The sequence below is a fragment of the Oncorhynchus gorbuscha genome, linkage group LG13 (genome assembly GCF_021184085.1).
Source record: "Oncorhynchus gorbuscha isolate QuinsamMale2020 ecotype Even-year linkage group LG13, OgorEven_v1.0, whole genome shotgun sequence".
NCBI lineage: Eukaryota > Metazoa > Chordata > Actinopteri > Salmoniformes > Salmonidae > Oncorhynchus > Oncorhynchus gorbuscha.
The window spans coordinates 74141981-74162664 of NC_060185.1; the positions used below are offsets into that span (position 1 = coordinate 74141981).

A 20684-nucleotide genomic window follows, 5' to 3' on the forward strand; every position below is an offset into this window, starting at 1 on the left:
GAAATATGGAGGTGGCTATGATCCGTAAATTGAAAGCAGACCACTACCTGAAATCTACTTCAGATAATTTAAAAAATCCATCCAAATTTTGGCAAGTAGTCATAAGTTTGGAGTGCAACAAAGATACACCGCTTCCCAAACAATTGTTGGTAGACACACTGATTGTAACTGAGAGAACCTCCATTCTGAAATCCTTGAATCAACATGTTTTAGATGCAAGCAGTTTATTTGAAAAGGTATAATTAAGCCCCCTATGAAATTACCTGACATCCCTGTGCACTCCTTCACCAGATTCTCATTTTCATCCTTCCCTGTTTCAGAAGTGTGTAAAGCATTGAAAGAAATTGATGGACAAAAATCCCCTGGCCCTGATGAACTACACCCCTGCTTCTTACACCTAGCTGCAGACATCATTGCTCCCCCTTAACATGTATTTTTAACCTCACGCTTGATGTTAAGGAAATCCCCAAATTATGGAAATCTGTTTTTGTACTGCCTCTCCTGAAAGGTGGAGATCCTTCGCTACTTGACAACTATCGACACATAATCAAAATTGTTTGTACTGTCAAAGGTACTGGAGTCCTTAGTTAGTAGGCAGCTAAAGGTCTACTTCCAAGAAAACAACATCTTAAATGGAATGCAATCAGGTTTTAGGTCTAGCCACAGCACTGTTTCAGCAACATTGAAGGTTTTAAATGACATCCACTGTGCTCTTGACAAGAAGTTACATTGTGTGTCTTTCTTTATTGATTTGTCGAAGGCATTTGACACCGTGGACCATGCTGTGTTAATGCAAAGGTTAAAATGTTGTGGAATTACTGGTCATGCTCTAGATTGTTTTATAAATTACCTATCAAATCGTACACAATGTGTAGTGGCGGATGGTTGTAAATCTGAGTCCATAGAGGTGTGCTCAGGTGTTCCACATGGTTCTATTTCGGACCCACTGTTGTTCATTTTGTATATCAACAACATTGGGAATCTTTTTGAAACAACAGATGTTAATTTGTATGTATATAATACTGTTCTGTATTCAAGTGGTAGTAGTTTATCTTTATCTTTTGAAAATGCCCAAAGAGCATTTAACATCATACAAAAAAATCTGTATGATTTAAAGCTGGTTCTAAATTCGGGTAAAACAACATGCATGGTATTTTCAAATGCCAGGCATGTTACTAATCATGTCATTGCTACGTTGGCTGGACATACTATAGAGCAAGTTAAAGTGTACAAATATTTGGGTGTGTGGGTTGATGATAAGCTGAGCTTCACTCTGCATGTAGAGAACTTGATAGGAAGCTCGTGCTGAGAATAGGTTTTTATTACCGGCATAAGGCCTGTTTTTCATAGGAGGCCAGGAAGGAGCTGGTACGATGTACATTACTGGCGGTTTTAGATTTGAGTGATGTTATATATCTGCAGGCCTCAACCACTGCCCTGAGAGCATTGTGATCTCCACAGCACTGTTGGCTGGTTGTCATTGACCTTGCGTAGGCTTAAATACTGATATACACTGATTTATAAGGACATATTGTGATATTTTATCTCTGTTCTTTTTTAATCAGGTCCATAAATACATATCAATTCCTACTCTAAATTTGCTTCTAACAGTATCAAAAATTCATGGTAGAAATAGTTTTAGTTACTCCGTGGTCCTGGAATTCTCTCCTGAACATTTTAAAATTTGATGATCTAGTTTCATTGGTTGAGTTTAAACATTTGATCGATGTATATATCATTGAAGAGTATAATTGTATTTTGGACAGCTGTTTTTTAGTCAAGACTTTTGTGTTTTTTAACGTAATATGTAATTTTTGTATAGTATGTGAGTTTAAAGTTTTGTTTAATGTTGTGTTAGTCTATGTAAGTTGTTTTGTCTGAAACGTTGTCCCCCCTGCAGCTATTGGACCAGGTCTCTCTTGGAAAAGAGATGTAATCTCAATGAGAAAAACCTGTATAAATAAAGGTTAAATTAATAAAAAAATATATATAAAATTCTTAATATTCTGTAGATGAGTAGTGGGACTTGATATTCAATAATTCAGATTGTAAACTAACCTTTTGATTGTGAACAAACTTTTTGGCCATTTTATTCCATATCAACAATGTGTGAAATGAAATCATTTGGTGCATTCTCTCTCGTAAATAGACCCCTATAACCATCGTATGCTCATTCTCATAGACAAGCAGCTCGTAAATAGGCCCCAGTTATTCACTGTGTGCTCAAATCAATATCACTGCACAAATCCTTACTGAACCACCTCAGAAATAGGTGTACCGCCAACCCTTTTCTCTGACCAAACAGTGAGATGAATCCATCAATCAACAACCTTGGAGAAAAGAAAAACAGACATATTACAGATCACTAAGCTCATAATACACTTGACCTCCAACTTTTCACACAAGCTGCTGAATACACCATACATCCTGCCAGATCCGTGAACACCCCTGTTCAGATACCACACTCTTCAGTCTCATTGACATGCTGTACTCTTTTTCAGAGAGAGACGTATACTATCCATGACTATGCTTGTCAATTGGGGCTTAGAAATGCCATACAACCCATATTAGACATTTGTGCTATTAGAAAACCATTGATCAGATGCATTAACAAAACAACAAGGCTGTGGCATGGCTGTGGCATGGCTGTGGCATGGCTGTGGCATGGCTGTGGCATGGCTGTGGCAATTTAAGTGTTGGCATGGAAAGTGACAGTTAACTAGCTTAATAAATCATTTAGCAGATGCTTTCATCAAAAGGAACTTACAATGTGACAGTGACACGTTGTAATGTGGAGGTAAGGAGGGAGAAGCATGTATCAAACCCCAAATGGCACCAATAGGCTACTGGGACAGCAGAAAGATTCTTACCAACAGTTAGTGGAGGACCAATCCCATAGCCTGGCACACACTTCACGCCCACAGGTGCCGGATCAACCACCCCAACAAGACACATGAATGAGAGCCCTGATGTAACAAACCAAGAACCAACCTCACAGGTACAACGGTTAGTGAGATAATGCAACGTAAAGAGCAGAAATTGCAATTACTCACAGTACCCTAGCACACTTGCTACAATATTGAGAGAATTGAACCCTCAACGCTGGTGTTGTCAGCATCATGCTCCAACCCACTGAGACAGTTGAACCCTTGTTATTTATACTGTTAGCAGTATTGACAAGAAGGGGCTGTAAAAGTTTAATTACACAGAGAACACTTCAAATGGTAAGTCTGTCACATTTTACTAGGTCCAACCTGCACACATTTAGCCATTCATCCGTAAGTGATAGCAAAAGAGGCATCAAGGCTTAATTTATCTACTTCAGAGGTTTCCACACGGGTTTAAAAAGTTAAGTGGCAAAGCCAGAGTAGTGCTTGTGATTAAACCTCCTTAATTACCCCAGGTATAATGGCCTATTAGTCGGTCCCTGTAGTTAAAGAGCAAGTGGGAGATGATTGTTTTTATGAGGTACTTTTAGCTTCACCTTTTACAATGTCAGGGTTAGTACTGAGGCCTATCATATTGAATATACAATTCACATTGGAGAATAATGATATGTCCATGGTTTCTCTTGTAAAAATATGTTGTTTCAATGATTATCCTGAATAAATAAAGGTTTAATAGGCATATACAGTACACCCAAATAAATTTGCATTTGTTTCTCTATTCATTATCTAATATGAATTTGTATTTTTCTGGTTTGTTTCCCTAGACACTTCCTCTTTAAGACGGGCACAGGAACAACCCCTTTCTTCGGCACGGCAACCCCAGGTTACACCATGGCAACTGGGGCAGTGTACTCCACCCCGGCACGTCCACTACCCAGAAACACCCTCTCCAGAGGGGCTTTCAAGTTCAAGAAGTCGCCCAAGCACTGCTCTTGGAGATGCACCGCCCTGAGCGCAGTGGGCATGGCTGTTCTGCTTTCAATCATGCTCTGCTACTGTATAGGTAACTATGGCCCCTCCTTGTGACTATCGCCCCTCCTTGTGACAATGGCCCCTCCTTGTTGCTACGGCCTCTCTTTTGTAACTATGGTCCCTCCTTGTAACTACTATGGCTGCTCCTTGTGACTATGGCCCATCCTTGTGACTATGGCCCCTCCTTGTGACTATGGCCCCTCTTTGTAACTACTATGGCTCTTCCTTGTGACTATGGCCCATCCTTGTGACTATGGCCCCTCCTTGAAATTATGGCACCTCCTTGAAACTATGGCCCCTCCTTGTAACTATGGCCCCTCCTTTTAACTATGCCCCCCTTTGTGACTATGGCCCCTCCTTGTGACTATGGCCCCTCTTTGTGACTATGGCCCTTCCTTGTAACTATGGCCCCTCCTTGTGACTATGGCCACCTCCTTGTAACTATGGCCCTTCCTTGCGACTAAAGCCCCCCTACTCCCATTTAACTCTGCCCGCCCTTGTGACTATGGCCTTTCCTTGTGGATATAGCTCCTCCTTGTGACTGTGGCCCGTCCTTGTCACTATTGCCCCTCCTTGTAACTATGGCCACTCCTTGTGACTATGACCCCTCCATGTGACTATGGCCCCCCAATGTGACTATGGACCCCCTTGTGACTACGGCCTTTCTTTGTGACTATGGCCCCTCGATGTGACTATGACCCCTCCTTGTAACTATGGCCCCTCCTTGTGATTATGGCCTCTCTTTCTAACTATGGCCCCTCGTTGTGACTGTGACAGCCCCTTGTGAGTATGGCCCGTCCATGTGATTGTGGCCCCTTCTTCTAACTTTGGCTGCTCCTTGTAGTATGGCCCCTCCTTGTGACTGTGGCCCATCCTTGTGACCATGGCAGCCCTTTGTGACTATGGCCCGTCATTTGAATTATGCCCTCCCTTGTGACTATGGCCCCTCTTTGTGATTATGGCTTCTTCTTGTGACTATGGCTCTCTTTTGTGACTATGGCCCCTCCTTGTGACTATGGCCCCTCTTTGTGACTATGGCCCTTCTTTGTAACTATGGGCCCTCCTTGTGACTATAGCCCCCCTTTTAACTATGGCCCCTCCTTGTGACTATGGCCCCTTCTTGTGACTATGGTGCCTCCTTGTGACTATGGCCCCTCCTTGTGACTATGGCCACCTCCTTGTAACTATGGCCCTTCCTTGCGACTATAGCCCCCCCCCATTTAACTCTGCCCGCCCTTGTGACTATGGCCTTTCCTTGTGGATATGGCTCCTCCTTGTGACTGTGGCCCCTCCTTGTCACTATTGCCCCTCCTTGTAACTATGGCCACTCCTTGTGACTATGACCCCTCCATGTGACTATGGCCCCCCAGTGTGACTATGGACCCCTTGTGACTACGGCCTTTCTTTGTGACTATGGCCCCTCGATGTGACTATGACCCCTCCTTGTAACTATGGCCCCTCCTTGTGATTATGGCCTCTCTTTCTAACTATGGCCCCTCGTTGTGACTGTGACAGCCCCTTGTGAGTATGGCCCGTCCATGTGATTGTGGCCCCTTCTTCTAACTTTGGCTGCTCCTTGTAGTATGGCCCCTCCTTGTGACTGTGGCCCATCCTTGTGACTATGGCAGCCCTTTGTGACTATGGCTCGTCATTTTAACTATGCCCTCCCTTGTGACTATGGCTCCCCTTTGTGACTATGGCCCCTCCTTGTGACTTTGGCCCATCCATGTGATTATGGCCCCTCCTTGTGACTATGGCCCCTCCTTATGAATATGGCAGCCCTTTGTGATTATGGCCCCTCCTAACTATGGAACCTCCTTCTAGTATGGCCCCTTCTTGTGACTATGGCCCCTCCTTTGACTCTGGCCTCTCCGTGTGACTATGGCACCTCCTTGTGACTCCTTGTAACTATGGCCCCTCCTTGTGACTATGACCCCTCCATGTGACTATGGCCCCACTTTGTAACTAAGGCCCCTCCGTGTAACTATAGCCCCTCCTTCTGACTATGGCCTCCCATTTTTCTTATGCCCCCTTGTGACTATGGCCCCTCTTTGTGACTATGGCCCCTCTTTGACTATGACTATGGCTTCTTCTTGTGACTATGGCAGCCTTGTAGTATGGCCCCTCCTTGTGACTATGTTCCCTCCTTGTGACTTTGGCCCCTCCTTGTGACTATGGGCCCTCCTTGTTTACATTGTTGTATTAGTGTGTAGTTCACCATGACCCTCCCTCATTGCTCTGCTTATGCTCTATATACTGTGGTATAAACAGACGACTAAGCAAGCCTCGAGCATTGCTCAGGTGTTGTAGAGGAGGCTCAGCACTCTTAACACCCAGTCTCCAAAGATGAAACTGTGGATAGAAAAAGCATAAGAACTAGATGGACAACTACTGTACTACAACTTGGCCTTTCAAATATATTATCCTTTCAAATATAAATGGCTTTCCATTCAACGTAAGTGGTGCACCAGCCTTCAGTTCTCAGTAGAGAAGTCATGACAGCACCCAACACACTAAAGTTACAACATTGGATATCTGTTGCACTTTCCAGTCAATTAAACTATACTATCTAATAGACAAGTTGACTGGACTTTATGGCTTTGAGTCAGCTGAATCAGTGTTGACTGACCTGATGGCTTTATAAAAAGTGCTAAATGTGTGTTGCTCTTTCAGCATGATCTTGCTGAGCAGATATCAGACCTTAGAATATCATTCCGTCTGCCGTTGTCATATGTCAGTCAGATACAGAGACAATTCGTCCTACAGATCCCCAATGATACAGTTTGAATCTGTGTCAGATTATGGCCCCACAGAGTGACATCACTGGCATGACCCAGCCCCATAGAACAGTATGATTGACATGACCCATCCCCACAGAGTGACATCATTGACATGACCCATCCCCACAGTGACATCACTGACATGACTCAGCTCCACAGAGCAGCATCATTGACATGACCCAGCCCCACAGAGTGACATCACTGACTGACCTAGCCCCACAGAGCAGCATCACTGACATGACCCAGCCCCATATATTGACATCACTGACATGACCCAGCTCCACAGAGCAGCATCATTGACATGACCCAGCCCCATATATTGACATCACTGACATGACCCAGCCCCATATATTGACATCACTGACATGACCCAGCCCCATATATTGACATCATTGACATGACCCGGCCCCATATATTGACATCACTGACATGACCCAGCCCCACAGAGCAGCATCACTGACATGACCCAGCCCCACAGAGTGACATCACTGACACGACCCAGCTCCACAGAGCAGCATCACTGACATGACCCAGCCCCATATATTGACATCACTGACATGACCCAGCCCCACAGAGCAGCATCACTGACATGACCAAGCCCCACAGATCAGCATCACTGACATGACCCAGCTCCACAGAGCAGCATCACTGACATGACCAAGCCCCACAGATCAGCATCACTGACATGACCCAGCCCCACAGAGCAGCATCACTGACATGACCAAGCCCCACAGATCAGCATCACTGACATGACCCAGCCCCACAGAGTGACATCACTGACACAACCCAGCTCCACAGAGCAGCATCACTGACATGACCCAACTCCACAGAGTGACATCACTGACATGACCCAGCCCCACAGAGTGACATCACTGACATATCCCAGCTCCACAGGAGCCCTGAAAGACAGACACGTTGAAATCCCCTTAATCTTGGGCTGTGTGACTTTCCCCTGAACTGCCGTAGCATTCTCATGGTGCTGAAGGGAGGACAGGATAAACATGCTCATAGAGAGAGAAATATGTCTGGAGAAATGAGGCAATGGAGAAAAAGTATGGAGAGTGCTCTCCATAGCAAAGGGCCATTATAGTGCCATATTAATATACATGTATATTTTCTCTATCATCTGGACCCTCCATGTTTTTTTGATTCATGATATCGTGCTCTGTCATTGGTTGCATGTGATTTTGCTGTGCATGTTTGGTGGGTTGGCTTGTTGGCTTGTTTCTGGATTCCGCGTGTATAGCTTATGAGTGCGCCAATGGCTTTAAGGTGTGTGTGTTTGTGTGTGTGTGGTCTCGTGAGTGCATGAGTGTGTTTCCTGTGTGGGAGTTCTTTTGATTGTGAGTGTGTGAGTTAAACAGATACAGGCCTTCTTTGCCAGTTGCCTCAGGTTGAGTTTTTCACCTTCCTCTCTTTCATCTGCAGCCAAAACACCTGCCAGGTGCGATGTCTTAAATAGCTTATGTATGCACTAGCACACTCCGCCTGTGCCAGCCCACAGATAAGAACACAGTCCGATACATACGTACAATATACATCATTCTGCCTTGGTCTCTCTCTCTGTCTCTCTCCCTCTCCAATTCTGTATTCTCTATGATTCTGCTTCATCCCTTGGAAGTTAGCTATGTTTTTTAAGCAGTCAATACCCCATACCCTCCCCTGCCCGTTTGAAAAAAGTTCCACCTCAGATCAAAACACTGGGAAATCAGAGTTTTGCCTCCTCAGCACGACTCCCCGGGTGGCGATCTTTGAAGGAGCCTCACCCTCTCACTGTGTTCATAGAAGACCCAGTTTCCCCAAACAACAAGACATGCAGCTTAATAGCAATCTATTCAGAGACAGAGGTTGGAGGAAGAACATGGCGGTTTGGTTGGTTACGCAAGAGAATTAGAGAGTTTGAGGCTTGAAGCCTCTTTGACCTTCTTTCTGACGCACACAAATACATACACTTGGGGTTTCCAGGCGCTTTGATTTGGGCTGTCATTATGTTGCTGCACGTTGTCCACCTCCTCCTGTCTGTTTGGTGACAATATTCGACTTTTTAAATAGAACGTCCCGCTGCGCTCTTTGATGCAGTGCTGTTTGTGTTAATGAACAGCGCTCCCCAAAGAGACACAACAGTGTTCCTCGTCTCCTCAGTATTGATTGAGCTTGCTGTGTCTGGCCCCTGTTGGGTTTTACAGTAGAGCACTTAGCCTACATGTGGCGCACCCATAGTAAGGTAACCTAGTATAAAATAATTCCTACTCTTTAGTATTTTTCAGGTATGTTTCTTGAAGATACAGGGAAGTATAGGAAGGAAAGAGTGAAGGAAGGAGGGAGGGAGGGAACTGAGTCATGACCACTTTCATGTGCTGAGTGCGGGGGTGCTAACTGCCAGGCCACCACAGGGCACAAAATGATGTATTGTCTGATCTATTTTTCCTAGAAATGCTGTCCAGCACGTATTTAGTTTTGTAATGATTTGATTGATTGCCCTAACCCTAGCATATTCCACTATTTTTGTTCACTTTACAGCAATGCACTTTTTCGGCCTCAACTGGCAACTTCAAGAAACGGAAAACAAACCAGCGGTTGAGAACGGAGGGGGGAAGGCTTTGCCCACTCAACCAAGCATAGTGACAGTACTCTCAGTTGACTATGGTAAGGACCTTAGCCCTTTACCTACTTCTTTACCTACTTGTTATATCTGTAGATTACATTTGGGGAAGGAACACATATTTTTGATTATGTTTCTAGCCTTTAATTGCACTGGATACTTGTTTGTTTGTCCATTTTGCTTTGTGAATGTTATGTGTATGGCTCAGCACAAAAACGGTCCCAGACTGGAGCCTATCCTATACTGTAGGTACCTTCTGAATTGTAATCGACAGAGTCCAAACAGCTTTAACACATTCAGCCTTTACCAGTAGGTGTCTGTCATTTTGTATGCAATGTCTGCCACATGCATGCCACCTTTCTTCACCTTTACAAAAAGAGTCCACTGATTTAATTTAAATCTCTTAAGGATTGGACCATTTTTTAAAATGTTTTGCCTAAAATGACATACCCAAATCGAACTGCCTGTAGCTCAGGATATGAATATTCTTGATACCATTTGAAAGGAAACACTTTGAAGTTTGTGGAAATGTGTAACACATAATATAACACATTAGATCTGGTAAAAGATAATACAAACAAAAAAACATGTGTTTTCAAATATTATTTTTTTCATCATCTTTGAAATGCAAGAGAAAGGCCATAATATAATATTGCAGTTTTGGAACTATTTAGATTTTGGCCACTAGATGGCAGCAGTGTGTGTGCAAAGTCCCATATTGATACAGTGATGCACTGCAATACTGCACAGTATTTTGTAATAACCAAACATTTCAACCAAACAAAAACTCTGGAGGTCCATTGTAAGAAAGATATTTATCCTAAGTGGTTTTTGAAATAAATATCAGGCAAAAATGCTTTAAATGTGTTTCATGTGAGAATGACTCATGCTCAAGTGTTTTTTTGTTTTGCTTGCTAACCTTTTAAAAGCATCACTTCCTTGGCCTGTTGTTTTGTTACTGTACCAGGTACTGAATCATCTAGTACATTTAGATCCTAGACATTTAGCAGTGAATCACAAGTACCACACAAAAGATAGGGAAATCAATGTCGAAGAACAAGAAGGCGTGCACACTCATTAAGCTCCCAATTCACCACTTTATTGACTACGGTTCGATCTGAAACTGATCTTCGTCAGGTCAAAACAATATATAGTAATCAATGGTGAAACAATTCGTTCCAGTCTCATAATGGAGCAATCAGCTGAGGTCTATTTGAGTGGGAATAAAGAAGTTTCTATCATCAACTGTGCCAGGAAATAGAAATACCTGGAACTACTGAAGCTGTCTGGTATTTCCATGTTTGACTGACCTAATGAGCAAGACTCATATCTATGAGGGCCCGGGATACACACTGTGCCAGGGATATAGACTGGGAGTCGTGTCTGCATAATTTTATTTAAATTAAGGTAATATTGAGAAATATTATTTAGTTGAAAATGGAATCAATGCAGATAAAAACTGTATACAACTGTGGTGAGCTTGACCTCACAAAATGTCCATCTAGCTTTATCTCAGTGTTCTCTCTTTCTCCCCTCCAGGCAGGACTGGTGCGGTCCATCAGGAAAACAACTCCATTGACACCGGGCAAGTGGAAGTGGGGCGAAGGGTAGGTCAGGGAATACCACCTGGGGTGTTCTGGCGCTCTCGGCTGGCTATGGAGCAGCCACGCTTCCTGAAGTTCAACATCTCTGTTCAGAAGAATGCACTGGTTGGGGCCTACGGGAGGAAGGGTCTCCCACCATCTCACACACAGGTAAATGGTACATTAGTTGGGTAGGGTGTATGGCAACTGCTCAGCTTCCAGCCTCGGACCGCAAGGCACTACAGAGGGTAGTGCATACGGCCCAGTAAGTCATTGGGGCCAAGCTTCCTGCCATCCGGGACCTCTATACCAGGCGGTGTCAGAGGATGGCCCCAAAAATGGTCAAAGACTCCAGCCACCCTAGTCATACACTGTTGTCTCTGTTACAGCAGCGCAAGCGGTACCAGAGAGCCAAGTCTAGGTCTAAAAGGCTTAACAGCTTCTACCCCCATGCCCTAACACTCCTGAACAGCTAATCAAAGGGCTAATCCAGACCCCTCTTTTATGCTATGCATAGTCACTTTAACTCTACCTACATGTACATATTACCTCAATTACTTTGACTAACCTGTGCCCCCGCACATTGACTCTTTACCGGTATCCCCTGTATATAGCCTCGCTATTGTTATTTTACTGCTACTGTTTAATTTTTTGTTACTTACATTTTTTATTTTCAATTTTTTTTAACTTATCAATCATCTTATTTTTCTTAAAACTTCTTAAATCATTGTTGGTTAAGGGCTTGTAAGTAAGCATTTCACTGTAAAAATCTACACCTGTTGTATTCGGCCCAAGTGACAAATACATTTTGATTTGATTTGTAAAAATCTGACTGGATGGTTTTTGCCATGTTCATAATATTCCTCTTTTCAGTCTTATTTTTGCAAAGTTTTTACAAGGGAATGACTGGATTCTGATACTTTGGGGCAGAAGGTAGCCTAGTGGTTAGAGCATTGGGCCATTAACGAAAAGGTTGCTGGATCAAATCCAGGTAATCAAGGTAAAAATATTTTGCTATGAACAAGGCAGTTAACCTGACATTCCCTGGTAGGCTGTCATTGTAAATAAGAATTTGTTCTTAACTGACTTGCCTGGTTAAATTTAAAACATAATAAAGGGGTCGTGGCTGGGTAGTTCCACCAGACTGGTGCCTTTTGAGAAAAAAAACAACATTGATTTCACTTCATTGTAACATTATGTCATATAGAGCACATGTTCAAATTAATAAACAACATAAGTCCCTAATTAAGTGCCAAATAAAGTAACAGGGTTGACCGTAACAGGTTTGACGATTTCATCTTAAATCAGCCATAAATTGAGACAGGTGGAATGGAAGCTTGTTGTGTCAATTGTCAATTGTGTCAATTGAATGCAAGCTTCACCAAACAAATGTCACTGTTAAAACATTTCTAGCCATGTTATGCATGACCCGCTCAGTTTTCCACCACAAAACGCCATAAAATGGCCAAAATGAGTAGAATCACCTGCTTTTACACCATGATTGGACTATTAGATAGATGTTAAATCTGTCTTTTGAAAAAACAAAATGTTTAAGGGAATAGTTTTACCATATTAATATGAGAGTTCAGTTCACGTAACTGGGTTGACCTTAAAATGAGACAGATGTAAATCAATCACTAATCACACACAAAAAAATAATCTTCAAAAATTACTTTTAAATAATAACTAGGTCAATGATGATGAAAACTTTGGTGGTAAGTGGGTTAAAATCTTCCTAGAAGTGACAGGGGGACATGTCAAAATGCTGAAGTTTGGCACTTTAGCAAGCCGTAAAAAATATTGATTGAATTTTCCATGAGGTCTATATTGAAGGGCACTTCATTTAATATTACAGGCTTTTAAAATTCAACATTGGTGCACATTTTATATCTAAAATATCAAAGGGACACAAAAGGCACTATTTTTGTGGAATGACCTGGCTATTTTCCACTTCACCCTAGATTTCTTTCAACTTCACCTTCTTGACATTCTCTGACTTGAGTCGAAGAAGAGCCTCTTTCGCGTGCCGGAAATTGGGCCACTATCGAATGAAAAAAAAATTAAATACAAATGACAACAGGAAAGAAGGGATTACTCTTCCATGGTAAAAGAAAAAAGGAACCCAACTAAATCAAATCCATCAAACAGAGAAGCCTCCTTTTATGTCCTGCGCAGGCCGCTCAAGACTGTCAATGCCTAGACACGAAGTCAACCGCCACTACCTTAGAAACGGTCCGTTAATTTGCCAGGGCGATAAATCGATGCGTTTACTTAACTTAGCATGAAAGACCCCAATGAGACCCCAATGAGAGATATTGACCGTTGGTTACATTCACAGCTTGAGGAGAGGAACAACTTTAAAGTGCGTCACCAATCGCTCAAAAGAAAATAATACAACTACATTTGTTCGTAAGTGTCTTACTCTGCATGATTCATCAATTGTCTTAAACTAGGTTTTGTGAAGAAATGATCAACACTAGTTTGAATTCCCAGGTATAGTTAATAATTATTTGTGGTTCATCGGCTGGCCTGGCTCGGCTTGGCCTCTTGTTCATTATTATTTGCTCCTATTGTTAGATTGAGATAAGCCTTTGCCAAGCAATCAAGATGTACACACTGGCCTGGGAGTAAAGGAATGGTTGGGTTCTGGACTTTTATTACTTGGCCCCCTGGCCACCAACACATAAAAAACTGCCTACATCCACAGGTCAATATCTCTTCTCTGCTCCTCTCAAAAGGGTTTAAACCACTGAGTGTCGACTTCTCTCACCCTAACTTTAATGCTTTATTTCCTATCCATACTGAGTCAGTTGGAGGGATGCTTGGTGTCGTGTCCCCTGTAGGTCCTATTTCCGATACTAATTCCTTTTTTAATGTGCCCTTTTCTACTTTCAACTCCCTGTGTTGTGTTCGTTTGTGTGAATTAAACACTGTTAGCATGCAGAATGAAAAGGATCAGTCTCCTGGAAAACTCCAATTTACTTTGACTCAATTCAATTGTGGCTAGCTCCTTTAATGTCAAATTAGGACATTTTTTAAACAGAGATTTTCCCTCTATTCACCTGGAACTACAGAATGTCACCGTTATTGTAAATGTTTATACATTTACATAAATGTATATGTCGCACATCATATGTCATGAAGTGACCCATTACTTAGTCCTAACTGACCTCTGCTTGACCTTTCTTCAGTATGATTTTGTGGAGCTGCTGGATGGCAGCAGGCTCATCGCCAAAGAGAGGTGGGCTCCCACGGCGCAGGAGACCAGGGGGCGGATGGAGCGCCAGGTCAGCCTCCACCAAGCTGGCTTCATCCAGTATCTGGATTCTGGGGTGTGGCATCTGGCTTTCTACAATGATGGGAAAAGCCTGGAGACAGTATCATACAACACCATCATCCTGGGTAAGCATAACATGGAAATAATGTAGAAAATTGATGTAGAAATGGATGAGGTGAATATTTTCAATTATATTGAATTGCTGGAAAAGGCACTTGGAGAACGTTTTCCACAACTAAGAGAATAACTGGGTAGTTGACAGGCCAGATCAACATATACATTAATCAATAATTTAAACTGGATCTACAGACTATATAATGCAAGCAAAATGTGTTGTTGGGCTTTTGGCTTAATGAATTGTGTTATGCACATTTTATGTCTCTACATTGCAGGAATATCGCTATCCCTTAGGCTTTTCATTGTTGTGCGTGCTCAGGAATTGTACTGTGGGAGAACTGAAAACATGCTAAGTTAATGTTTTGTTAATGTTAATGTTCCATCGATACATTTCTAAAGATATGAAGTTATCGAAATCCAAGGTCAAAGTTGCCCGGATGTGTTGAAACTGACAGCCCAGTAGTGTGCATCCAATGCAAGTCTTCAAAAGCAATAAAAACAAAAAAGTTTGCCCACTTAACACAATCGAAAGGAGCTCCCAGCCTAGGGGGAGTGCCCATTATGAGCGCTGGTCTGTTGAACGTACACAAGACGTGTCAGTGGGATATGTCAGATTAACTTCAACTCAGAGAGAGGATTTACAAAGATTGATCCCGTTGCTTGTGTGGGCATGATCAGTCATGAGATTTTCATGCCGAGAAAGAAATGTCAAAGAACTAGAAATGCACTGTGAAATGTAAAATGTTCGTGATGGGTTGCATTCGTGATGGACAAGATGGCATGGGAGTTGTCAGGCTACAGCAGATGAGAGGTACACACATACCAACATACAGTACACTGTACATTCATGCAATAAGCCAGTGTTTCCCAACCCTGGCCCTCCAGTAGCCCCAACAGTACACATTTTATTGTAACCCTGGACAAGCACACCTGATTCAACTTCTCAACTAATCATCAAGCCTCAATGAGTTGTGTTTGTCCAAGGCTACAACAAAAATGTGTACTGTTGGGGGTACTCGAGGACCAGGGTTGGGAAACACTGCAATAAGAGAATGTGGCTGTGTGGAAATGTAAGATGGAATAGTATGTGACATCATAGTAGTGATATGAAATCCAATCAAATGTGTTGGATATTGTGTTTGTGTTGATATTGATAATGGGTTGATATTGCTATTGTGTTGATATTGATATTGTGGGGATATTGATATTGATCATGTGTTCATATGGATAATGTATTGATATTGATACTGATCGTGCGTTGAAATTAATTGTGTGTCGATATTGATCATGTGTTGACATTGATATTGTGTTGATATCAATATTTTGTTGATGTTGATATTGATATTGGTAATGTGTTGATATTGGATGATGTAATGAAATGATATATGCAGTGATTAAAATGTTTTTTTTATTTACATTTTTTTATTTGTATTTTCAATATTGAACAGAACTGGAATTGGTCAAACTCTCAGTTTAAAACATGTACAAAATGATCCTCTTTCCCTAAAAGCTTGATGGTCATGACTTTTTTTTTTACATGAAATGGGAGGTTAACTTGGCCCCAGACAATCAATCTGAGATTGATTTAAGTTTCAGTCATGGGATTTTTGCTTGACCCCTGTATGTGTGGTTGGCGCATTTTAGAGGTGTGATATCTCAATCTGGTGCAAGAACATCTGACTGAAAAAATTATGAACTCGTATGCCATGCCAGTTACCAGGTTTCTATCCAACCATTTCATACAGATTAATTACCTGACGCTGCTAAAAACAGGAAATGTCAGTACAATTTCTTAAATGTCCACAGACAATTTGTTCTCTAGAAATGGTGGGATCTTTTTGTGTCTGTAAAATGAATTATGTGAGAGAACTGGTGGTGGAAACGCATTTATGTGCAAATAGTGATATAATTGGAAAGGGAAATGAAAGGGGGGATACCTAGTATGAATGCATTCAACTGAAATGTGTATTTCGCATTTAACACAAGCCCTCTGAATCAGAGAGGTGTGAGGAGTTGCCGTCATCAGTGCCCGGTTAACCATCATATCGAAGTATATTTGGAGTTACGTAATTATATGTCGGGTGGTCCTCCCACTACGACTCGGGAGACCATGCTGTATATTAGGCTACAAATTAAATCAATTCTGATGAACTTCACAGGGTAGAGAAAGTGCACAGTGATGAGCGTGATGCTACTTTCCAATAAATATCGAGGGTCTTATTCGGGTGACATGATGATCGATGCCATTTGACAAATAAAAATAATCCATAATAATCTCACCATGTAGACTAGACTACCCGCACTGTATCTGCAAGCTGTAGGCTAGAGAACACATGCCGTGACCAGACTGGGCCCAACTGCGGCATAATGCAAAAAGATGTGTGACGAAAGCATCAGTAGAGTTGAAAATGCGATGGAAACCCATTGAACTTTTTTCATTTTTATGTGCACTACGTCATCACGTATAGACTTTTATCCGCAACAAGTCAGTTTGATAGGAACATATCTCTGGTGGGAAAATGTGCGTATTTTTATGTGGGTTTTAGAATATTCGCATGAAAATCTGTCACCAATTTGATGGAAACCTAGCTTGTGTCACCATAGCTGGTGTAATCCTAGAAAACGTTTTTTTTTTGTCCCAACAGAGTCCGTTATGGAGTGCTCACACAACTGTTATGGGAATGGAGAGTGTGTGTCCAGCTCCTGCCATTGTTTCCCAGGGTTCATTGGGCCGTACTGTTCAAGAGGTATCTTTTTCCTCCTCATATATCTATTGATATCGCAATCTATACATGAGCAAGCTTCAATGGACAAATATTGGCTATATTTTCAGAATTAATTACCATGTGCATGTCATATTTGTTCTTAGTTTAGGGTTAGGTTTAAGCTAAATGTCAGGGTTAGGTTTAGGCTAAGGGTTAGGTTTAGACTAATGGTCAGGGTTAGCACTAATCATTCAAATCAAATATTTGGAGAGGAAGTGTTGTACTCTAGTCCTTTGTACTGTAGCATGGAAAGATAGTGATTGGTTGATTTAAGGTTGTATCAACACTGCAGCTATACAATGGACTATCACTCAAATGTATTTATGAAGCCCTTATTACATCAGCTGATGTCACAAAGTGCTGCACAGAAACCCAGCCTAAAACCCCAAACAGCAAGCAATGCATGTGTAGAAGCACAGTGGCAAGGAACAACTCCCTAGAAAGGCCAGAACCTAGGAAGAAACCTAGAGAGGAACCGGGCTATGAGGGGTGGCCAGTCTTCTTCTGGCTGTGCCGGGTGGAGATTATAACAGAACATGGCCAAGATGTTCAAATGTTCATAGATGACCAGCAGGGTCAAATAATAATAATCACAGTAATTGTCTTCGGTGCAACAGGTCAGCACCTCAGGAGTAAATGTCAGTTGGCTTTTCATAGCCGGTCATTCAGTGTGTCTCTACTGCTCCTGCTGTCTCTAAAGAGTTGAAAACAGCAGGTCTGGGACAGGTAGCACGTCCGGTGAACAGGTCAGGGTTCCATAGCCACAGGCAGAACAGTTGAAACTGGAGCAGCAGCACGGCCAGGTGGACTGGGCACAGCAAGGATTCATCAGGCCAGGTAGTCCTGAGGTATGGTCCTAGGGCTCAGGTCCTCCGGGAGAGAGAAAGAAAGAAAGACAAAAAGAGAGAAAGAGCGAAAGAAAGAGAAAAAGAGAGAGAATTAGAGAGAGCATACATAAATTCACGCAGGACATTGGATAAGACAGGAGAAATACTCCAGATATAACAGACTGACCCTAGCCCCCCGACACATAAACTACTGCAGCATAAATCCTGGAGGCTGAGACAGGAGGGGTCGGGAGACACCGTGGCCCCATCCGACAATAGCCCTGGACAGGGCCAAACAGGCAGGATTTAACCCCACCCACTTTGCCAAAGCACAGCCCCCACACCACTAGAGGGATATCTTCAACCACCAACTTACCATCCTGCGACAAGGCCGAGTATAGCTCACAAGGGGGGGGGGGGTCAACCCGGACAGGAAGACCACGTCAGTGACTCAACCCACTCAAGTGACGCACCCCTCCTAGGGACGGCATGGAAGAGCACCAGTAAGCCAGTGACTCAGCCCCTGTAATAGGGTTTGAGGCAGAGAATCCCAGTGGAGAGAGGGGAACCGGCCAGGCAGAGACAGCAAGGGCGGTTAGTTGCTCCAGTGCCTTTCCGTTCATCTTCACACTCCTAGGCCAGACTACACTCAATCATAGGACCTTCTGAAGAGATGAGCCTTCAATAAAGACTTAAAGGTTGAGACTGAGTCTGCGTCTCTCACATGGGTAGGCAGACCATTCCATAAAAATGGAGCTCTATAGGAAAAAGCCCTGCCTCCAGCCGTTTGCTTAGAAATTCTAGGGACAGTAAGGAGGCCTGCATCTTGTGACCGTAGCTTATGTGTAGGTATGTACGGCAGGACCAAATCGGAAAGATAGGTAGGAGCAAGCCCATGTAATGCTTTGTAGGTTAGCAGTAAAACCTTGATATCAGCCCTTGCCTTAACAGGAAGCCAGTGTAGAGAGGCTTAGCACTGTAGTAATATGATAAATTGTTTTGGTTCTAGTCAAGATTCTAGCAGCAGTGTTTAGCACTGACTGAAGTTTATTTAGTGCTTTATCTGGGTAGCTGGAAAGTAAAGCATTGTAGTAGTCTAACCTATAAGTGTCAAAAGCATGGATTCATTTTTCTGCAACATTTTTGGAGAGAAAGTTTCTGATTTTTGCAATGTTACATAGATGGAAAAAAGCTGTCCTTGAAACAGTCTTGATATGTTCGTCAAAAGAGAGATCAGGGTCCAGAGTAACTAATATGCTTTATATACTATTGAGTAACATTGTCTCTTCCCACAACAGCTGCCTGTCCTGTCCTATGCAGTGGCAATGGCCAGTACACCAGGGGGCGCTGTCAGTGCTACAGTGGATGGAAGGGCACAGAGTGTGACGTGCCTACTACCCAGTGTGTAGACCCCCAATGTGGAGGCCATGGGAATTGTGTGACGGGCAACTGTGTGTGTAATGCCGGCCACAAGGGAAGCAACTGTCACCAAGGTACACCACAACAATATGTAGTGTCACCGTTCGATTTCCCAGCCTGTCGGCGATGTATACAGTACTTATACAACTTAAACAATAGCTCTTTTCAACTTCACCAAGCAAATAATTCCTTTTGTTCCTCCATCGATACTCTGCATGCATTAACTCCCTCCAACCATTTAGCCACCACAGGTATGGAATGGAATTGATTCTGAATTGTCCATCCAATGTGATTGCTTCAGTGCGCTCTCGAACAAGAACCCTGTGAGATTCAATATCTCTCAGTCTGGGTCTATTTCTCATTGTTATCGAAAATACTTCTCGCTATCCCCTCTACCTCTTCTCCCCCTGTTCAGTTAGTTTAACTTCATTGATCCCAATTCAGACAGAGGCAATTCACTTGTCAGATTTACATCTGCAGATCAGTAACCCAATGTGTAAAATCTTATTGAGTCGAGGGAGTAATTAAATAAAAATGTTGCGCTCATTGTGAAGTGAATATTGTGGAATTATGCAGGAACGGTTGGACAATGTTGTCAGTTGACTCAAACTGGACATTTGGTTCTGGTTTGATGATAGTACAAGGTATTGCCTTACAGTCCCTTCAGAAAATATTCACACCCCTTGTGTTGTGTTACAGCCTGAATTTAAAAGTTATTACATTTAGATGTCCTTTGTCACTGGCTTACACACACAATACCCCATATTGTCAAAGTGGAATTATATTTTTTTAAATATTTACAAATTAATAAAATATGTAAGGCTGAAATGTCTTGAGTCAATAAGTATTCAACCCCTTTATTATGGCAAGCCTAAATAAGTTCAAGAGTAAACAACGACCCAATCTCTATACCCCACATATACAATTTTATGTAAGGTCCCTCAGTCAAGCAGTGAATTTCAAATACAGATTCAACCACAAAGACAAGGGATGTTTTCCAGTACCTCACAAAGAAGAGAACCTATTGGTAGATTGGTAAAAATAAAATAAAAAGCAGACATTGAATATCCCTTTGAGCATGGTGAAGTTATTAATTACACTTTGGATGGTATATCAATACACTCAGTCACTCACTGACATGTCTAGTTAAATAAAGGTAAAATAAAAATAAATAAAAAATGTTAGAGACTGCTTCTACAAAGTAGGTGCTTCTACAAAGTATTGACTCAGAGGTGTGAATACTAACGTAAATTTAATTTAAGTTTCAATAAATGTGCTTAATTGTTTTTTAAATATATGTTTTCACTTCATTATGGGGTATTGTGTGTAGATAGGTGGACATTATTTTGGGGCTGTAACACAACTACAGGTGGAATAAGCCAATGGGTATGAAT

General features: G+C 42.3%; 1 protein-coding gene across 1 annotated transcript in view; it reads left to right on the plus strand.

Moving 5' to 3' along the window:
- Nucleotides 1-20684, plus strand: part of si:dkey-237h12.3 (teneurin-3) — a 167026-nt gene that overhangs the window by 77902 nt on the left and 68440 nt on the right. Inside the window, exons 5-10 of the mRNA XM_046295707.1 lie at nucleotides 3713-3951; nucleotides 9221-9346; nucleotides 10842-11056; nucleotides 14077-14287; nucleotides 16925-17026; nucleotides 19170-19364. Of these exons, the coding sequence (XP_046151663.1) occupies nucleotides 3713-3951; nucleotides 9221-9346; nucleotides 10842-11056; nucleotides 14077-14287; nucleotides 16925-17026; nucleotides 19170-19364 (1088 nt within the window). The remainder of the gene's footprint in view (nucleotides 1-3712; nucleotides 3952-9220; nucleotides 9347-10841; nucleotides 11057-14076; nucleotides 14288-16924; nucleotides 17027-19169; nucleotides 19365-20684) is intronic.